The following is a 19,383-nucleotide window of genomic DNA, read 5'->3' as shown; positions in this document are numbered from 1 at the left end:
ATAGTAAAAAAAAAGCCTACTCGTACTTGCTAACAAATATCATACTATGATGAACTGAAAACTTAGGATTCGGATTCTCTATCTCAACCAGACTGGAAAATAAAGCTCTTTATCTAAAGAAACTTTATATCTCTTTACTTTATAAGAGGCAACACAATAGGAATTACATCACAACACACAAACACTTTACTGTTCTTGTTATATCGAAGGACGGTTTGAAGCATTCGAAAATTTTCACTAAACATAAACATACATTATTCATGTCCTAATTAGCTTTAGATCTCATAAAACAACTTATAAATTATGTGCCTTCGATTGTTACGAGTGTGAAATAAAGCCACTTCAGATAAATATATTTTTCGAAAAAGGAAATTCATAAAAGTCACACACGTCAAGGTTCACGTAATCTCATAGAATCCCCAAATTTTAATTCACTGCTTTTATCTTTCTTAACATTTTTAGAAAACCAAGTTTGTTCAGGGATTTAATTGAGGATTCAAGCCATTAGCGTTCCTGGGATTTTGACTAGAATATCAAAGTTGACCACAAGAGGGTATTCCACCTATTTCAAAATCAAAATTTAACCTCTAGTCTTATCAATTTTTTAAAACTTGTATAGTGTAAAGAAAACGGCAGTACATAAAATACGATGTAATATATTTAACCAGTTTAACACCTGAAAACAAACACGATAATTCTCTATTGGATCCTAAACACATAAAATATTCCAATACATCAGAATTTTAGTAGAAAACATTTCACTGGACAAAGAGATAAAATATTCATTACCTAAATAGGCAGGCGTGTGTAATAAATATATTTATCATTTTCTTTTTTATATTAAGTACTTTTTATTATGAGAATTATTTTACGTAGCATATGCAGATGAATATGTTATTGCATATAAACACTTGGTTAGAGTCTGAAAATTGGTAGTTATAATGGACTTAATGGTTGATGGTTGGGGGGTTATACTAGTTAGTTTAGATAACTAGTTGTGACTATTTGTAATTATAATTTGTCTACTGAGCTACTATTTAGTGCCCATAATGTGGGCTGGAATGCCATCTTCAGGAGTTACGTACATTTTGTTTACCCCCTAGTCGCAGTACTTGATTTTTCTTTACTTTGGATGGTTGTTGTTGTTTGTTTTGAATTAAGCACAAAACTACTACACAATGGGCTATCTGTGCTCTGCTCGCCACGGATATCGAAACCCGGTTTTTAGCGTTGTAAATCCGCAGACATACCGCTGACCAACTGGGGGGGGGGGCACTTTAGGTGGTAGTCACCTTTCCATAACTGTCTGCAGGCAGTGAAGGGTGATATAAATGTGGGACGTTGTGGGTTTGAACACCCACATTTCTTTCTCTTAATTTCTATTTCTTTTGATTATTTAATAATTATTATTATTTATGAATCCATACGTATGAGACTGGTGAATAGAGGTTAAGACTAATAGACGGTGTATCCCAACCGCAAATTTGTCGCACTTCTACAGTCACCTCCGAATCCGAGAGTACATTTTTTTATCCCACGTTATAGCATGTGGATCTTTTTAACTTATGCAGCGTTTTAAATTTTTGTTTAGGCTTGTTTTTACTTAATGTAAAATATTATTCGTCAGAGGTTTAAACTTCCTGTTTTTAACGCAGTTCTTCCTTTTGATTTTGTTTCATTTTACTTGAGTGTTGAGTATTAATATTTTGACAGGGAATGACCAGATGGTTAAGGCACTCGACTTGTAATGTGAGGGTTGTGGGTTTGAATCCCTGTCACACCAAACATGCTCGCCCTTTCAGCCGTAAGGGCGTTGTAATGTGACGATCAATCCCACTATTCGTTGGTAAAAGAGTAGCCCAAGAATTGGCGATGGGTGGTGATGACTAGCTGCCTTCCCTCTAGTCTTACACTGCTAAATTAGGGACGGCTAGCGGAGATCGCTCTTGTGTAGCTTTGCGCGAAATTCAAAAAACAAACAAATATTAATATTCTATATAAGTGTGTGTGTGTGTAATATTATATATATATTTATGTGTGTGTGTGATTCAAATATACCTCCATATTTACTAACATTTAAATATAGTCTATCTGATGTAAATGACCTAATTCAGATCAAAACAATTTCAAAAAATTATCTACATTTGTTTGTATTAATTCAATTAATAAGAAAGAGAAACGTCACTGAATAATGTTTGGTATTTCATACTTTTAGACTTACAGCATTTATAACTGAAAATTAATTTAAAAGTAAATTTATAAAACTAGTTTTCTTACTTCTTTTTAATAGTTTTACATTTTGACTTTCAACTGTCTTTAGAACAGAGGAGAAAGAGAAAGTACTTTGATTTAGCCAACGTTACATAAAATTCTCCTTATGTAAGCCATATACAAAAAAAAAGTCACATTTATATTGTAATTCCTGTTCTCTGAATAGCCTAGACGATAATAGATTTTTCCTATTATTTTACTCATAATTAATTAAAATTGAATAACTGAGTAAAACTTTATATTATAATTAAAAATACACGATTGATATCAAATGTACAACTTAGCTTTCAAATGGCGTTTTAAACTTTTCCATTACTCTTTCATGCTTCCTACAGCTTACAGAATGGTTTGCATTATTGTCAACAGATGGCAACACAAGCGGAAATAAAAATAATAGTGTGGCAGAATTCCAGCTTTTACCGCTGAACACGTTTTGCACTTTCAACAACAAGTGTTTTATAAGAATAGCAATCAATCCTGTATTCGGCTCAAAGTAAGAGGGGAAGTAGGAGGTGATGACTGGCTGAGCTCCATTTGGTCACTGGTTCAAAAGTCGGTGCTGTACATAAACAATAGAGGTCTTTGCCCTTGCCATTTAGCCCATAGAGTGTCGTTTATTACCACGTTACAACGAATAATTCTCAACATCGGTCTAAAAGCTGTCACTTTATTCCTAGAATATTAAAACGTATGGCAATACTTAATAATTATTTTGAAAAAGTAGTGAGAAAATAACACTAACCGAGATACGATGTTAATCCTGGACGATAAAGTTCACAGAAAGCGCCCTCTATCCATTGACTTTTCTATGATTTCTCACCGTAAGAGAAAGGCAAAGGTTTAGTAGAGAGAGAAAAAAAATTGATACTTTCATATCAGTGAAATTTGTTTGTATTTGTTTGTTTTGAATTTCACACAAAGCTACTCGAGGGCTATCTGTGCTAGCCGTCCCTAATTTAGCAGTGTAAGACAAGAGGGAAGGCAGCTAGTCATCACCACCCACCTCTAGCTCTTGAGCTAAATCAGTGACAATCGCAGTATAGAGAATCTTAAATTACCATATTTCAGATGTAAGTGGGAGACATTCTCTTGTCTGCCTGGATGTTTAAAAAGTACGATTTCTCCTGAAAGCTCATGTTTAAGTGGAACAAGATATGCATAGATACAAAAACGTCCAAACAGGTGACAACGTTTAGGTAGTGAAATTATACGCATCTTAAAAAACAACAACAAAAAACATGAACCAGTTTGTATTTTTGGACTAGTGTAAGCTAATGAGCTGTGTTTGTTCGTTTGTCTTAGAGTAAACCCACATTGAACCATCTGCCGTGTCTGTCCCACGCGGGAAATGTCAGCCTTGATTTTAGCGTTGTAAGTCCTTAGACTTACCGCTGTGCCAATGGAGGACACGATTGTAATAAACAAATACATATTTAATTTATAAAAATGCTCCGACTGTAAACACGTAAGATATTTCTCATAGATTATTTTCGATCCAGCACACGAATTGTAAGGCCATGAAAATAAGGTTAATGATATGTTATAGTAACTTCGTGACTTACTTCTAAATCTTTCCAATAAATCAAACAAAATCCTGAACGTTAACAAACAAAAACAAAGACATTTATTTGTATATTTCGTGCTGCATTTATGTGCAAAAAGCTTCGTACAAATGCCTACACGGCGCTTGGTGAAGGACATTAAAAGTACTGCATACAAGAAGCTAGAGCTCAAATAATAACATTATTTACATATGCGCAAATATACACAACATGCGATATATATATATCTTTTTTTTTTTACATACAAATGTTCAATACGCCCTTTCATTAAGTACAAAGGTTATAAATACTATTTAACCCTGTCTTCGTTACTGTGCTAAGTGATTGGTGAGAAAATATAAACCTTGCCTTACGCTCTTAAAACATATAAGGAACTTTCCACATACAAAGTTTACTATTCATTGCACTTGTTAAAAAAAACAACAAAAGTATATAATGACGTTACCTTCCTTATCAGTACAATGAAAGTTTTAAACAAATAAAAAATCCTGTGGGGGGTCACCGGATCTAGTTTACGTCAAATCTGGGATTAAGAGAATAATGCACAATTTTAAACACTAACCATATAATGATCATCTATCAAAATATTATTATCAAAGCGACATTAGTTAAAATGTAGTATTGCGTTTCACATATGTACATCCACAATATTATTATCAAAGCGACATTAGTTAAAATGTAGTATTGCGTTTCACATATGTACATCCACAATATTATTATCAAAGCGACATTAGTTAAAATGTAGTATTGCGTTTCACATATGTACATCCACAATATTATTATCAAAGCGACATTAGTTAAAATGTAGTATTGCGTTTCACATATGTACATCCACAATCAGCCAATTTACAGTAATTTCACGCAACAGTCTGCAAACTAATTTGCTGTCTTAACTCAGTACACCCGCTAAGCTCGATATGCTACTCGTATAATACACGATTCCGAGTAACATTAACGACACTAAAATTTCGAAAAACTGAATTTGAAAAAAAATCTAAATACCAAATAATCGACGACTATAAGTTAATGAAAACAACTGAAAGCATGGTGAAAATTACTTCTATAGGTATATTCTCAAATTTCTAGGTAACTAAAATTTTTAACAAAAACACTGGAATAAATGTTGTTTTTTCTGATATTACGAAAATTGTGATTAATCAGTTTTAACAGCATTTTATATTTTAAACGATACAGTAGGCAAAATAAACATTTTTTTTTCTCTCAGGGGTATAAATAAGATGATTTTTTAAACATCACAATAGTTTTATCACTGTTCTACAACACACACATTTATAAGTTATTCAAGCATGTAAACTAATTAATGGTAATGAACGTACGATTATATCTAGCACAGAAAGTGTCGTATAAGACTGTAAAATACCCACGTTGAAAAATACTTTACGTAGCACAAGAGGTTTTTACCATTATGGAAAATTTATAACCACAGCAACCATATTTTCAATCAGACTGAAAGTCCACACTTAAATACAGGAAAAAACTAAAAAAATCTCTCCAAAGTTACTGTTGAATTTATATCAAAAATACATTTTCGCTAAACTTGATTGTCGTCTTTGTTCAACTAGGTAATGAACAACAATGAAAAATCACTATTGTGGATTATGGTATCAGACTTATGACTGGATGAAAATTGTATAAATACACCATATGATATTATATTTCAATTCACCAATACTTCGAAGGCTGGAAGGAAAATGGCCGTCAGCTATGACATGACGCTCGTTATTGTGACGTCACAACAATTGTGATTTTGATGACCGCAGCAAAATCTCGAGGATAAAAAGGTAAAACTTAAATCTTCAAGCAAATAACTACAGTGGAATCAGTTGTACGGTATAATGCCACCAACAATCCATACCACCCATGTGAATAATAGTGTGAGGCTTTTTCGCCGATATAATATGGCGTGTAATCCACCGAGCCCTGCAGTGATGAGTCTGAACCCTGTTAACAACTTGTAAAAATTTAGGCCTCACACGAGGGTTGAGAGTTCCATACTATGAGCCGTGACGTCTGGCCCTATTAGTCCAGACTCGCGGAGTTGACTAAGTCTGCTTTCCACTCTCTCCCTGCTTTCTTGGGTTTTCTCCCATTGCCACAAGTAAACGTTCTGTACTGATACTGCCCCACAGAACACGATTCCAAGGCCTATAACTATGCTTGTAACTATGGCCGGAACCTCGTGAAAATGAATGAACGTGAACAAGATAACACCTGAAAAAAATAATAACAATTATCGGTTAATGCCCCGTTCAAATTGTATCCTCTTTTAATTATTAACAAAGTTACAAATTATACATTTTATTTCTTCAATCTGCTGCCCTCTTTATATCCAGAATAACCGAATTTCAACCCACGTTTGAGTGTTTTTATTTTCTCTAAAGATAGAATCAGATCTAGCCCAACTGAGAATTACTATAAATTGAGCGAGAGTTCTGTGTTACAAGAACACGTCGGCTCGGCATGGCCAGGTGGGTTAAGGCTTTCGACTTTTAATCTGAGAGTTGCGGGTTCGAATCCCCATCGCACCAAACATGCTCGCCCTTTCAGCCGTGGGAGCATTATAATGTGACGGTCAATCCACTATTCGCTGGTAAAATAGTAGTCCAAGAGTTGGCGGTGGGTGATGATGACTAGCTACCTTCCCTCTAATCTTACACTGCTAAATTAAGGATGGCTAGCGCAGATAGCCCTCGTGTAACTTTGCGCGAAATTTAAAAACAAACAAACAGAAATACGTCCACTAATAGTAATAATAATTCAACACATTTGAAGATAATGCTAAGAAGTTCTAATAAAAATAGTAAAAACGTAAAGTCCCAATATAAAGTTTTAGTTTATTAAATAAGTCATTAACTTAATTACTTAAGTTCAGAAAACGTAGTGCTGTTAAGCTAAACTTCACAGTGGGAAGGCAGCTAGTCATCACCACCCACCGCCAACTCTTGGGCTATCTTTAACCAACGAATAGTGGGATTGACCGTCACATTATAACGCACCCACGGCTGCAGCTATGTTTGGTGTGACGGTGATTCGAACCCGCGACCCTCAGATGACAAGTCGAATGCCTTAACCACTTGGCCATGCCGGGCCTAAAGTCAAACGGTAATTATTCAAACTGAAATATCATTATCTAACCTAGTCTACCTTCTATTGTATCTAGGTTTGGTTGTTGCTAAGTGTAAAGCTACCTATTAGACTAGTCGTGTTCTACCCATCACTGGTATCAAACCCTATTTTTAGCGTTTTAAACCCGCAGACGTACCTCTAAGCAGCTGGAAAGCTCTTGTCTAGCATAAAAGATATATTTTATTTTTAAAAATTATTCACAATTGTACTTAATCAATTAACTTACCAGTGAAAAATATGGGTATGGACAAGAAAAACCCACCAATTGCAATTATCCTCGTGCAAGAACTTCTTTTCAAAAATTTAATGGTCCTGAAATGATACAATTAATAATGAGTATGTTATATATATAAACACACACAACTGATATTATTATATGATTAGAGCCAAAAGACCATTGGCATGAAAGTATTAATAAAAATGAAATTTTACCAAAAATATAACATCCGAGCAAAAATCATTTAGACTTCAGAAAATGAAGCGCTGGATCAAATATATATAGAGAGTAGTGCGCAGACATTCGTTTCCTACCTTATTGTTTTAATATAGAATTTTTCACGTTACATTCCTTTCACTCAAGTTACCCATTGTTCTGTATCATTCACCGAAAGTAACATCTTGTCTGCCTATAGGAAAGATGGTTGTAAAGTTGTACGTAATGTATAAAAGAATACAGCAGATTTCTTCAATGGTAGGGCAAGAGTCGACCTGCCAAGAACCATAACAACCACCATAACATTTTGTTTCACCATACGGCAATCTGAGGAAGATTGACTCTCCCGAAGAATGGCACGACCTTCCTGGCTGGAAAAGGGGATCTGATAACTTTGGGATTAGCTTCTTCAGACAATAACAGCTTTATCTCGAGACAAATAAATCATTTCAGACATTACCATGGCCAATAAGCAGTCCACCATTTTAAAGAACCTGTTGTTAGGGTTAAGGTGAGATTGAGAGAAGTTGGACCATTAGACTTTATGCTTGTTGAATATTTGTCAATTTTTGAAATTAAATTTTGCAAATACTTTGTGTGTCAGTTTTATATTCTATTTACTTCTCTTGTTGTTCATGTTACTAAATTCGTTTTAATTTGTTGCTTATTACTATTCATGTGTTAACAAAGCAGTTCTATCTGCTTTTAGATGTATTGTTATATATATTTGTTATTCAGAAATACTAAGTTTAGTCCTTCTTTATGTATCATTTGGTTATTATTATTTGAAACATTTGAAAAATCTATCTTATTTCACACTCTCTGAACTTAACATCTTATGTTAAAACTACGTCCTATTTTAAAGGATTATATTTATGTTTAAAGTATTAAGGTATTTCCTTTTGTTTCTGATGTTTAAGCTGATGGTTATGAGGGTCTTCTTACTTTAATATCACATGTTTCGTGAATGCTATTTAACATAACTGCCCCGGCATGACCACGTGGATTAAGGCGTTCGACTCCTAATTTAAGGATCGCGGGTTCGAATCCCCGTCGCACCAAACACGCTCGCCCTTTTAGCTGTGGGGCCATTATTATGTGGCGGTCAATCCCACTATTCGTTGGTAAAAAAGTAGCTCAAGAGCTGGAGGTGGGTGGTGATGACTAGCTGCCTTCCCTCTAGTCTTACTTTGCAAAATTAGGGACGGTTAGCGCAGAGAGCCCTCGTGTAGCTTTGCGCAAAATTAAAAAAAACAACAATTAACATGGTTTACTTTGTGCAAAAATGCATTTATTATTATTTTGCATCGTGTATGGAACTTTTCAATATCAAGCTGAACTACTTATTGAATTACGTTTGCATTGAATAGTTTATTTTTTATGATTTTCGTTCATAGTATTTGTTAAAAGATTTTAATTATGTTTCGAGCATTGTATTATCGAAATCGTAGCTGTATTAACGTTTTTCTTCAGTTGTGAATACCACCAAATTGCATTATCTGTTAAAGATCATTATTATTGTGAAACAACTATTTAAATTGGCCTATTAATGTTTTATACTTATTACAATTATTACTTTTCAAGGTTTTTAATTTTCCGTTTTATTTCCTCCTTAGAGGGTTTATTATGTTTCATTTTAAGGTCAAATGACTTATTTTGCAGTGTATTTTTGCTAAGAGGCATTCTTTATTTCTGCAGTTGCCAATGTTAATCGTTGTTAAAGAGTTTTGTTTCTGCTATTATAAATAAATATTTTTATAGGGGCGAGAGAAAATTACAACATTCCTTCACCAATACATACATATAAATTTAATTCATCTTAGAAATTACGATTTTGTCCCAGCTTGAAGAAAAGTGTAGTATGCTTGTTTATTTGTGAAGTTTGCGCAAAGTTACACCAGGGCTATTTGCGCTAACCGACACTAATTTAACAGTGTAATACTAGAGGAAAGGCAGCTAGTCATCACCACTTACCGCCAACCCTTGGACTGCTCTTTTACCAACGAATAGTGGGGTTGACCGTCAGATTAGAATGCCCCCGCGGCTGAAAGGGCGAGTTTGTTTGGTGCGACCAGGATTCGAACCCGCAACCCTCAGATTACGAGTCAAATTCCTTAACTATTTGGCCATACCAAGCTGTTTAGTATGTGAATACATCAAAGGAAGAAAGCATAGCACGCATTTCCAACCCTCTTGTTTCAATATATTTTTTATAAGTTTTCATTAATTCATTAATTCATCAACCTTATTCACCATTCAGAGGAACTGTTGATAAGAAGGTGGAATTGTAAAACAAGGACCGTAAAATTTGCATCATTATATTTTTCGTTTCAGTATTATATAATTAGCAGTATTTACTTGCATTCTAATAACTTAAAGTTTTATGCTGTTTTGTTGACTTTGATGACAGTTATTTTTCATAAAACCTCACGAGTTGTAAACTCTGCATCACTAACCAATTGCCCGGCATAGCCAGGTGGTTAAGGCACTCGACTCGTAATCCGACGGTCGCGGGTTCGAGTCGCCGTCACACAAAACATGCTTGTCCTTTCGGCTGTGGGGGCGTTATATGTCAAGGTTATTCCCTAAGAGTTGGCGGTGGGTGGTGATGACTAGCTGCCTTCCCTCTAGTCTTACATTGCTAAATTAGGGACGGCTAGCGCAGATAGCCCTCGAGTAAAATACCTACAAACGCCACCACTGAACAACAAATGAATTTGTTTTCCTGTTTTTAATCAGTTTCTTGGTGTCCTTGTTTTTCTTGTTTTTTTGGGCATGGCATGGCCACATGTGTTAAGGCGTTTGACTAGTAATCCGAGGGTCACGGGTTCGAATCCCCGCCACACCAAACATGCTCGCCCTTTCAGCCTTGGGGCGTTATAAGTGAGGGTCAATCCCACTATTCGTTGGTAAAAGAGTAGCTCAAAAGTTGGCGGTGGGTGGTGGTGACTAGCTGCCTTCCCTCTAGTCTTACATTGCTAAATTAGGGACGGCTAGCGCAGATAGTTCTCGTATAGCGTTGCGCGAAATTCAAAACCAAACAAACATAAAGTATCACACATTGTGAACCTCGTGGTCTGATATTGTGATAAATTACTTCAGCTATGACTCGTCTTTAGTTTTTAAAATTTTTAACAGGTATCTTTAAAATCAATCATCAAATTGAAGTGGTTTTAATGTAGAACTGTCTAACAGTATTAATGGATTTGTCTCCGTATGAATCTTTGTCTAAACTGGCAGTACCGTTGCCTTTAAAAGAAATGTTCAGGGGAACTTAAATGTAGCTAGGCACATAAATTACGAAGTGTGTGTTTTTTTTCTTACAGCAAAGCCACATCGGGCTATCTGCTGAATCCAAATTAAGAAGTGAATCACTTAACTTGCAGGAATGATAGAAAAACGAGGCCACACCTAAAACTTCAGTGGTTAGGCTGTCAAATGATCTATTCCCATTTTGATTTCTTTTTTCCTTTTTCATTCTTATGCTGTTGTAAGAAAATTTACAAAATATAATTTAAATCTATTGATCCAAAATCTAAGCCTAAAGAGAAATCCTTTTCTTCAGTTTCGGTCGGGGTATAGTTAGATAAGCTATGTGTTATTTTGGAGGGGTCTTTACTTTTCAATTTAATTCAAACATTGTTTTTTGTGTTTAGTCACTTAACACGACAAGGAAATATTTCACATTTCACTGTGCATTGCCTTCCTTAACTTTTCAAAAGACGTCAGAATGAAAAAAAAAACTACGTAGATTCTTAATATTTTATTCAGAGATACAATAAACACTTCGTAAGATATGTAGAACCTATCTTTTGCATATTTTTATTACCTGGCCGCTGTCGATGATAAAACGAAAAAAAGAAGGCGTTTAAAATTGTATATAATAAGGTATATTTTAACCGCAGCAATAATTGGTCAGTGGTTTGAGTTTCGCGCAAATGCTACTCGAGAGATATCTGCGCTAACCGTCCCTAATTTAGCATTGTCAGACAAAAGGGAAGGCGGTTAGTCATTATTTTGAGGTACTTTTTTAACAACAATAGTGGGACTGGCCGTCAAATTATAACACTCCCACAGCTGAAAGGGCGAGCATGTTTGATGTGACGAGGACTCGAACCCGCAACCCTCAGGTTACGAGTCAAACGCCCTAACCATATACCCATGCTGAACCTTCGATACGTAAAGAATCGCCTAAAGTTCACAAAACTAAGTGTCCTATAAGACGAGAAATATATGTATATATATACTCTTCAAAACAAGAAACGCAAAAGGGATATTTTTATTATTTTAAAGAGAAATATATGTAATAACGTTACAAGCTCAGAGTATGTGATGTTACACGTGTTAAGGCACTGATTGTCAGACCAAAATGACAATAAAAGTTGTACACTTTGAAAACGGAGGAAAACATCGGATTTTTCGCCAAAACGCATGCGTGTCCAATATATTTGTTTGAGAGATCTGCATGTTCTGCAAGTACAACATGTGCAAAATCCCTATAAAAGTGATGGGTTCTCGGTTTCCGTAGCTCAGTGTTAAGCCACCGACACGCAATACGGTTACGCCAAGACTGATTGAAGCACAACGCAACAACGCCATTGGTCGCTTGGAAGCAGGCGAATCTCGATCAGATGTTGCCAGAGATGTGAATGTCCACCCAAGCACCATCACAAGGCTATGGAATCGTCACCAACAACATGGATCAACTCGTGACCGTCCACGATCTGGCAGACCTCGTGTGACCACGCCCGCACAAGATCGCTACATCCGGTTACGTCACCTTCGGGATAGGACTACCACTGCAACGTCTACTGCCTCAACCATACCAGGGCTGCGTAGGATTTCCGATCAGACCGTACGCAACCGTCTACGAGATTTTTAGGCTCCATGTGCAACCCATCATGGTGAACGTCAACGACGTTTTTCAACATGACAACGCCCGTCCTCACACAGCCCGACTCACCACTGTCTTCTTGAGACACCACAACATCAACGTTCTTCCCTGGCTATCCAGATCACCAGATTTAAACCCCATCGAACATCTTTGGGATGAGTTGGACCGACGTCTGCGACGGCGACAACCTCAACTGCAGACTCTACCTCAGCTTGCAGCAGCTTTGCAGGCTGAGTGGACAGCCATTCCATAGGATGTGATTCGTCATCTCATCGCTTCCATGGGCAGGAGATGCCAAGCAGTTATTGATGCTCACGGGGAGCATACTCGTTATTGACGTTGAGTAAAGTTAAACTTCACCTAGTGAGCGTGGACTTCGCCTTTGCAGACTTTGGATGTTCAGCAGTGAATGTGCAAAGTTTCACATATGTCATACAGAACTACCCGGAAAAACTTGTTAACAATTCGTCTCATAATTTGCCTTTTGCGTTTCGTTTTTTGAAGAGTATAGTTTGATTTATGTATTTATATTCGTAAGATTCTATATCACATTTAGCAAGGCCCGGCATGGCCAGGTGGGTTAAGGTGTTCGACTCGTATTATAAGGGTCGCGGGTTCGAAACCCCGTCGCACCAAACACGCTCATCCATTCAGCCGTGGGGGCGTCATATTGTGACGGTCAATCCCACTATTAGTTGGTAAAAGAGTAGCCCAAGAGTTGGCGGTGGGTGGTGATGACTACCTGCCTTCCCTTAAAAAAAAGAAACAACAAATAAACGCATCCAACAAAAGATCGAGCTGAGACTAAAACTATGCGTTTGAACTTTGTTTGTTTAAATGATTGTGTTGTTCCGATTACGGATTTTTATGTCTATTCTTGATGTGGCGCAACTTCAATGTTAAATTAGTCACAGAACAGTTGCAGTTATTAAAGGAACACCATATATGATAATCACGTTCTCGCAATCAAATAAATCTCAGTTTATTTTGACACTTTAAAAAATCAAGTTGAGCTTTACAAGTATTGTAAACAAAGAAAAAGATTAGCGTCGTTACACTTTTTAACATATTTAATTATACTATAGAATCTATAACACTATCAGTAGCTGCATCATTGTCGTAGAATTTATTGTCTGATTAACTTGTACTAAATCAGCTTGTTCGGCCAAGCCTAACCGACAAAAATCCTGAAAGAGAAGTGGCAGTAAAACCTGACCTTCAGAGAGAGAGAGAGAGAGAGAGAGAAAAAAAAGAGATAAAAAGAAATATGCGGGTGAAAGTAGAAAGATGCCGGACAGGGGGAAGGGAAATCACCGCGCTGAACGGGCCGTAAAAAAGTCATATTCGAAATTATCGTCCAACATCCCGCTGGCCAGTGACGGCTTCTTGCACGTTTTTAATTTCGGTCGTGCCGCACACAAGTGATGAAGCCATGCGTCTTAGGTCGATGACTGACCACTGGGGACACGAGCATGGGTTTCGTTCACTTAAAATTAGGTTTCTTAATCTCACACCACTTAGAAGCAATCCAAAGTTGTTTACAGTAATTGTATGGAAATAAAGAGTTCGTTTGTCTGTTCGTTTTCTACAGCATATCGAGCAGTGAAACACTGAAGTTACACGTGCTTGTGCAAAATATTAATAGGGGCCTTTGTTGCAATATAAATTAGTACAAATGATGATAAAGTTTTGTTGTAATTTCTTTATTATCTGAGCCTTGCAAAGAATGGACAGGTGGTTAGGGCGTACGACTCGTAACCTGAGGGTCACGGGTTCGAATCCCCGTCACACCGAACAGCCGTGGAGGCGTTATAATGTGATGGTCAATCCCAATATTCGTCGGTAAAAGAGTAGCCCAAGAGTTGGTGGTGGGTGGTGATGACTACCTGCCTGCCCTTTAGTCTTACACTGTTAAATTAGGGACGGCTAGCACAGATAGCCCTCGTGTAGCTTTGCGCGAAATTCAAAAACCTGACAAAAACCTCTCAAAAATGTCACCCTAAAAAAACTATCCTTATAGGATTTGCTGTTCTTCTTCAGGTGATATTAGTTCCAAAACTGAACTTTGCCGTGATTTATTGCAATCAGGTCCTCGGTCAATGTGACCGATATGATAAATGTTAGATTTAAAAAACACACACACGATATTCTACTAACAAACTAGGCATTCACACAGCAAAAAGCATACGTTTAAACGGTAACTGTATTTGATATTTTAAAAGTTGTACCCTTGACATTCAATAATGTGACAATTACGTTGTAGTAATATTTCAGATTCGTTGAGCATATATTACGAACACGAAATATCGAGTGACCCAGAAGCCACCTTTCAGAGTACTGTTTAATTTCAAGCTCAGATATACAACACTTAAAAAGGAAGCAGATGATACGGTAATCCAGAGGGAAAAATCACCTATACGTCAAAATAGTCTACAGATAAATCAGGCCATTATAGTCAGATGTGCAAAGTAAAAAAAATATATGTTCGTTAAAAGTTTTAAAATGTCATGATACATTCACATAAAAAAGCATGCCTTCAAAGCTTCTTTCCTGATTAGCACTTACACACTCCTTACAAACATTTTATTCCATTTCGAAAAAATATTAAAAACAAGTAAAGAAAATATTGATTTTGTTGCTGAGTTTAGAGGGCGCCGCTATTTTTAAGTTTGGAAAATAAAGTATAAAGCTATAGTTTGAAAAACAGACAAAGAAAATATTGATTTTGTTGTTGAGTTAGAGGGCGTCGCTATTTTTAAGTTTGGAAAATAAAGTATTAGCCTATAGTTTGATAAATGTAACCTCGTAAATTTCACCGAACAAACATTCAAAAATGTTAGATACGAGTATTTCACGAGTTATAAACAGGATTAGAATATCGAACATCTTCAAAATCAAAGGCAGAAATATATATTTGTAAAAGAAAAACAAAAATCGAATCCAAAAGCTTTAAAAAGTGCTTTATCTCATAAACAGATTCAAATAGTCATCTTATTTTAGAAAGCGCCAAGGATTGAGAATTTTGTGGGGTAAGTAATTTCACTTCGTAATATGATTACGTTAAAATATTTATGAAAAAAAAAATTCGTTTCATAGGTTTGAAATTATACTAATTCCCAAAGTTGATGGATACGAGTTGGCTTTGTGGTAACGCCGTGTTCAAATTCTTGTAATATCGTAAAACAGATCCCGTATTTTAAGCTATGCGTGCGTTATAAGAGCTACAGTCAAATCCTTAATATAAACTGTTTGTGATTAGGGTACTGTTGACTGGCTTCTTTCTCTCTGGTCAATGGTACCAAATTAAGGGCGTCGGCGAAAAGGCTTAGCAGTTTTATTGTAAGTACAAAATACAAATATTTATATTTAAATAAATAATGCATGTTGATTTGTAAATACTTGAAGAAAATGTGCCAATGCAACTTAAAATATAAAAGAGCTTTCCCTTGGTGTTTAGAAGGCAAAAATTATAACGTTGTTTATGTAGTAGCAAATATATGAAGTACCCATGAGCACAAAAATAAACATAATAGAACTCGTGATTATTTATAAGTTAATTCATACCACACATGATAATAATAATAGTAAATTCAATAATCGCTGTAGATGAGCTTTTATTGGAAACCGATTTAAATTCTAATAGAAAGTTAAAGTCACAGAACTGAACACTATTACCATAATTGTAATAAAAGTAGTACACAATAATCGTTGTATCAGGCATCGCAAAAACAGAAGGAAAATAAACAACTTGTTTGACTTTAGAGAGTCTGTTTTTAGGCCCAAACTTGGAATTACAGTATATTCAACTTTTCACTGTATTTACAAACAAACTGCAACAGTGATACACCTCCAGCTGTAATCACACTATAAGTTCAAATTAATTGACAAAATAATGCTCTGTGTAGCAGTAAAACACAGAATTATCAATGTGTAACTTGAAACTGTGGTTTTCATTCAAGCACAAGAACAAAATTTAATATACGGACATGAATTTCATTTAGATACAAGGATAATGTGTAATGTGCGAACATGATCTGTAGTTTTCACTAGCTACATGACAAATATATGTTTGAGCATATATTTGAATCAGTTGTGGGGTAAATTTTGTGTTGAAAACATCGTTGATTTGTTACTGAAGGTATCACGTATTTGCCCCTCGTGAACTAAATATCATTTTCACCTCTTACATACACAGTAACAAGGCGCATCTATTGTACAGATCTTGTATAAATTATCTGTATTTATTTCTCACTTACGAACAGGAAACGATATATCTGATGTGTTTCTGTGTGCTTGGTTTTCATGTTCTATGTGGTTGTTGTATTTGTGCAACATAAAAGATTAAGTGTATGATCCATCCTTAATTATTCCTGATCGGAAAAGCAAAATTCAGTATAATAAATTGGCTTTAGTAGCTTATGAATAGTGTTTTCTCAGCGAACAAAAAATATCTCAGTCTTTTTCATGAAACGAGTTTCGTCAGAACAATAATAAAAATAAAAATAATAGCGAGTGGCCTATGCGAACAGCTCATAAATCGGTTTCATTGTAGTTTTTATGAGGCTCCAACAAATTCATTTTTAAAAACCGGTTTCACCTGGAATTTTAGAGCTTTAATGTGAAATTCTACAATTTTAAAAATATTTTAACACTTGGATACTATATACTTGTAAATACTTCTAGCAAATATAACACGGGGTGCTTATATTTTTTTTCCAAAGATAAGGCCCGGCATGGCCGGGTGGTCAGAACGCTCAACACGCAATCTGAGGTTTGCGGATTTGAATGCCCGTCACACTAAACACGTTCGCCCTTTCAGCCGTGGGGTCGCTGTAAGTCACAGTCAGTCCCACTAGTAGCCCAAGAGTTGGCGGTGGGTGGTGATGACTAGTTGCCTTATCTCTAGTCTTACACTGCTGAATTAGGGAAGACTAGCGCAGATAGCCTCTATGTAACTTTGCGCGAATTTCAAAACAAGCAAACAAACAATCAAAAAATGAAAAAGGGAAATAAAATGTGTAGCATTATAAAAATATAAATCCGATATTGGAACTGATATAAAAGACAATTATTTTACTGTATTTTATATTTCATAATGGAAAAGAAAATTTTATCTTGATTTTATTCAGGATGTCCGAAAAACACATAGGTTCAATAATTCTTGATACAAAATAATAAAAAAACTTATAACATGAGCACATTCGAAAGGTATGCCTTTCTTCTTGGCTCGGCATGGCCAGGTGGTTAAGGCACTCGACACGTAATTAGAGGGTCGCGGGTTCGAATCCCGGTCGCACCAAACATGCTCGCCCTTTCAGCCATGGGGGCATTATAATGTGACGGTCAATCCCACTATTCGTTGGTAAAAGAGTAGCCCAAGAGTTGGCGGTGGGTGGTGATAACTAGCTGCCTTCCCTCTAATCTCACACTGCTAAATTAGGGACGGCTAGCACAGATAGCCCTCGAGTAGCTTTGTGCAAAATTCAAAACAAACAAACAAACCCTCTAGTCTTACATTGCTAAATTAGGGACGGCTAGCGCAGATAGCCCTCGTGTAGCTTTGCGCTAAATTCAAAACAAAACAAACCAATCTAAATTTTTTCCACCTACTGACCGGAGTAATTAGGAAAAGAAACAACTTGTTTATTTAACCACACTGCAACTTGATAGGAAAATCTGACACTCAGTAATTTAGAATCATGGAATAAACTGCGACTTTAAAGAAGTCATGAACCTCATGGGTGACCCCCACATTTTGTTTTGGTTAAATGGCTTTGGGTTTCTTAATGCACCTAGCTTATTTTGCTACGTCTCTAAATTGTCAGGTTCACATTTACCGTAATATTAACCCTTTTTAATATTTATATATTAAGCTAAATAACCACGAGTAACATTCGCGGTAACACTTGTGCACTGTTCTTGGGAACTCTTAATACACTGCTCAGCATAGTACATGTGTTTGTACAGTCTAATCAGTGCATCTGATTTTGTAGAATAACTTTACTAGAGCCCCCCGCTAGTACAGCGGTAAGTCTACGGATTTACAACACTAAAATCAGGTGTTCGATTCCCCTCGGTAGACTCCACATATACCCCAATGTGGCTTTGCTATAACAAAACGCGCGCGCGCGCTTTACACAAAACTAATTTTAAATATGTAATTGTCATTCACGGTTTGCTATGAAAATTTCATGATGTTGCTTGCGTTAAAACATTACGAAAACCTGTATGTAAACAGGATGAGCTTAGATGAAAAAGGTGGCTATTTGCAATGCAAAGCAAAAGGCTCTAAAGTTATTCTGATTTTAATTAACGGCCCACTAAACATTTCATACTTAATGTAAGAACACTGCGAGAGGTTGACAGGAAAATAATTAACGTATTATACAAATAATAACCAAACACTGATAAAAAGAATGATAAAATTACATGCTATATTTAACACTAGCATTTAGAATTAGTACTGGTCGGGGTTCTTTATCTAACTGTATATATATATGTATGTATATATGCGACTGAAAGGAAAAGTTTCACAAATTATGAGTTGTATTCGTACATGATTTGTGAAATAGCACCTTGCATATAATTGGATGTCAACCCATCAAACCACGATGGATACTTAAAATATCGAATGTTATTACTACTTAACAAATGAATATTTTCTTTTAATTTAAACGAAAAGGAAAAGATCTTTGCACGAATGCATAATAAAGAAAAGAGCTCTAACTTCATAAGGAATTCCTAGCCATATCTCTAACTTCATAAGGAATTCCTAGCCATATCTCTAACTTCATAAGGAATTCCTAGCCATATCTAACTTCATAAGGAATTCCTAGCCATATCTCTAACTTCATAAGGAATTCCTAGCCATATCTCGAACTTCATAAGGAATTCCTAGCCATATCTCTAACTTCATAAGGAATTCCTAGCCATATCTAACTTCATAAGGAATTCCTAGCCATATCTCGAACTTCATAAGGAATTCCTAGCCATATCTCGAACTTCATAAGGAATTCCTAGCCATATCTCTAACTTCATAAGGAATTCCCAGCCATATCTCTAACTTCATAAGGAAT

The 19,383-nt window shown here is 35.9% G+C and overlaps 1 protein-coding gene across 3 annotated transcripts in view; it reads right to left on the bottom strand.

The window, feature by feature from the left end:
• Positions 1-3,872: 3,872 nt before the first annotated feature.
• LOC143231964 (uncharacterized) overlaps positions 3,873-19,383 on the bottom strand; it is a 42,552-nt gene continuing 27,041 nt past the window's right edge. For all 3 annotated transcript variants that reach the window (XM_076466869.1, XM_076466867.1, XM_076466868.1), the window contains 2 exons: positions 7,207-7,292; positions 3,873-6,065 (listed from right to left, as the gene is read on the bottom strand). In XM_076466869.1, the coding sequence (XP_076322984.1) occupies positions 5,824-6,065; positions 7,207-7,292 (328 nt within the window). In that variant the 3' untranslated portion in view covers positions 3,873-5,823. The remainder of the gene's footprint in view (positions 6,066-7,206; positions 7,293-19,383) is intronic.

This window comes from Tachypleus tridentatus, chromosome 11 (assembly GCF_004210375.1).
Source record: "Tachypleus tridentatus isolate NWPU-2018 chromosome 11, ASM421037v1, whole genome shotgun sequence".
Taxonomy (NCBI): domain Eukaryota; kingdom Metazoa; phylum Arthropoda; class Merostomata; order Xiphosura; family Limulidae; genus Tachypleus; species Tachypleus tridentatus.
Note: the sequence above shows the minus strand (reverse complement) of the source record. Positions and strands in the feature narration are given on the sequence as shown.